The sequence below is a fragment of the Lupinus angustifolius genome, chromosome LG11 (assembly GCF_001865875.1).
Source record: "Lupinus angustifolius cultivar Tanjil chromosome LG11, LupAngTanjil_v1.0, whole genome shotgun sequence".
Lineage (NCBI taxonomy): Eukaryota > Viridiplantae > Streptophyta > Magnoliopsida > Fabales > Fabaceae > Lupinus > Lupinus angustifolius.
In genome coordinates, this window is record NC_032019.1 from 10063315 (window position 1) to 10066396 (window position 3082).

The window sequence follows — 3082 nt, forward strand, 5'->3', positions numbered from 1 at the left end:
ATAGCATAAGTGGTACATGATTGATTATCTTTAAGTAAGATCTCGAATTCAAATTTTGTGGATGAAAAAAATGTCTGCTGCGAAAGTTAGCTCTACATACATATAAATATTCCTAGCTGTAAAAGAATTATCTCCGGTGTGATGATAAACCAAAAAAATATATAAGGATAATACTTGTGGACATCTAACCTTACAATAATAACAATATACATTTTATCCTTAATATAATTTGACCAGGACAGTTAATATTAATATGCATTTTTTCTTTATCTGTCATTTGACTTTGTAAAATGTCCACTATCGCTATATATACTTGTCTTTTTTCACTCATTGCACCTTATCATTTCTCTCTCCTAAAAAAGTCAGCGCCTTCTTTTGTCTCTCTCCACATAGCAGCCAAAACAGACATTTTCAGACGCTGTCTCTACACTTATGGAACAAGATTGGGATCTCTATGCTGTAGTTAGAGGCTGCTCCACCACCACCTCCACCACCGTCACCACCACAACCTCCTCCTCTGTTTCCTCTTCTACTTTTGGTAATTGTTATAAACCTGCAGCATCTTCTTCATGTGGCTTCTTCTCTATTTTACCTATCAGTGAAAACCAATCATGTCAAAGTTTGTCTTTTTCAAACCCCTTTGATGCAAAGAGTTCTTCTATTGAAGAATTGCATGACCTTTGTAAGCCTTTCTTTCTCAAATCACCATCAACATCTTCTTTTCAACCCTCTTCTCCTCTCTCTTCCTTCTCTTATTCTTCATCTTCACCCAAATCAACGCATACACAGAAAAAACAAAAGCCTCATCATCATGCTGGTTCTGGTTCTGCCACCACCCCAAGATCTAAAATTAGGTAAATTTAACTTCTTTTTCTTGTCATAATTGAAATGGAATCAGATACCCTTTTAAAACAAAGATCTTGAATTTTGCCTTGCTATTGCTATTAAAAACCATGACTGTGATTGATAATTTGTGAGAGAAGTTAAAAGGAATGTTTAATCATCTCAAAATGCACTTTTTTTTTACAATTGAAAGGTAATAAGATACCCTTGAAAAAAGAGAGAGAAAAAGATGTAGAATTTAGGTTTCTTATAACTCTTAAAAACCATGCCTTTGATTGATTGATGATAAGTGTATGTGTGCATGTTTTTTCTCAATTACAGGAAGAATCAGCTTAAGAAAGTTTGTGAAGTAGCAGCTGAGAATCTCTCCTCAGACATATGGGCATGGAGGAAATATGGGCAGAAACCAATCAAAGGGTCACCATATCCAAGGTTAGAACTTGGACTTCAAGATTTATTGAACTTGCTTTTTCATAGAACTTATCAAACAAATAAAGGTAAAGTTTTAAACTTTGAGGGTTAACAAAGCTTTGTTGGTTATAGGGGATATTATAGATGTAGCAGCTTCAAAGGGTGCTTGGCAAGGAAACAAGTTGAAAGGAACAAATCTGAGCCATCAATGTTCATAGTAACCTACACTGGAGAGCACAACCACCCTGCTCCAACTCATAGAAACTCTCTTGCTGGCTCCACTAGGCAAAAGCCACAAGCAGCCACTGGTGAAGAATCTGACAAAATGTGTGCAAAAACCACTTCTCCTGAGACCTCAGAGGCAGAAGAAGAGGTTGAATTTGCACATCAGAGTGTAACAAAGTCAGAGAGCAAAGAGGATATAGAAGACTTGATGAATGATGATGAGGAAGAAAATGAATTTGGGTTGCCAGATATGGTGCTGAGTGATGATTTCTTTGAAGGTTTAGATGAACTCACAGGGCCTATTGAAGCAGCACCTACTAGTGGAGTTTGCTTTGGTGATCCCTTTACAGCTAGTGTTGCTCTTCCTACTTGAGTGGCCAATAATTGGTTTTCATGATTTTCATTACAAGAGAATAAGAACTTTTTTTTTGGGTAGAGAAATTGATACTACATTTTAGAGGAAATTTAGCTAGAGATGCTTTGTGAAGGGGAAGAAAAGTTCATCCCAAAGTATAGTGATTAGATAAATAGAGTAATAGACTTTTACAACTTTGTTAATTTGTTAATCTTCATGGTTGTTTGTCATTTTCTGTTGGTGTAAATCAATTCTTTTCAACAGCTTTTGTCTGTCAATGTTATTTGTTTATGTTCATTGTATTTAAAATTGGTTATGATAACTTAGCTCTTTGCATTGACTATTTTTCAGCAATGATTAATATTTGTGTGATAAGGGTTCATAGTTGTTGAATAGATATTCCAATACTACTTATGCTCAACCACCATAGAACTTGGTCCCATTTTGACATGAGGGTTAAGATAAACAAGGAATTAGGTTCGAATCAAGCATAAGCATTTTAATTTATGGAATGGTATCTGACTTTTCTGTGTTCTGTGTTCAGTAAGAGGCAAAGTAATTCATTTCTGCCTCATGTCCCTCCTAGGAAGAGCCACGTTAATGTGGAATTTATTATATTAGACTCACCAATTAGTTGTCACTTTTTTAGTTTTGTGCCATTTGCTTTACTCCAAATAATGCATCCTATCTTATAGTCACATAATTTGCTCATACCTCTTGCGTACCAAGAACCACTTCATGAGAACCGTTTTTTTCTGCATTTTGATACACCGTGGGCTGTGAATCAATATAATAAGACATAATTCAGAAAAGGCAGATCTTTTTTACTTAGAAATATGTAGGCTTTCATCCTTTAAACATGCTTATTGATTTATATTAAATGATTTATAATCCAAAATACATATAACCAAGTATATGGTTAAGTACCATATATCAACTAAGCATCTCACCCCCTATTTTAATGTATGAACTTGCCAAACTTAGCAAGAGAAAAGGAAAAAACTGATAATGAAAGTGTATATTTTACAAATAACATCAATATTTTGAAACTGAGTTTTAAATTTGCTCTAACCAATGGTTTTCATTCATACATTGGATGGAAAGGAAAATAAGATGTATTTTATATTTTGTTTATTAAAATGGAAGTATTTGAATGATTTTATCCTAGCTAGCTGATAAACATGATATTAATATCAAACTTGAAATAGATCAAAATAAATGGTGATTTGATCATTAGACTATACATGA

At 34.0% G+C, this 3082-nt stretch overlaps 1 protein-coding gene across 1 annotated transcript; it reads left to right on the top strand.

The window, feature by feature from the left end:
- LOC109359282 (WRKY transcription factor 22-like) lies at nucleotides 274–1965 on the top strand. The gene is made up of 3 exons (XM_019603891.1): nucleotides 274–854; nucleotides 1165–1275; nucleotides 1387–1965. The coding sequence occupies exons 1-3, from the start codon at nucleotides 433–435 to the stop codon at nucleotides 1850–1852; spliced, it is 999 nt and encodes a 332-aa protein (XP_019459436.1). The 5' UTR covers nucleotides 274–432; the 3' UTR covers nucleotides 1853–1965.

Coding starts and splice junctions, on each gene's coding strand:
- LOC109359282 (XM_019603891.1), top strand. CDS start 433: ATGGAACAAGATTGGGATCTCTATGCTGTAGTTAGAGGCTGCTCCACC. Junction 855..1,164: donor ACCCCAAGATCTAAAATTAG/GTAAATTTAACT, acceptor TCTCAATTACAG/GAAGAATCAGCTTAAGAAAG. Junction 1,276..1,386: donor AAAGGGTCACCATATCCAAG/GTTAGAACTTGG, acceptor TGTTGGTTATAG/GGGATATTATAGATGTAGCA.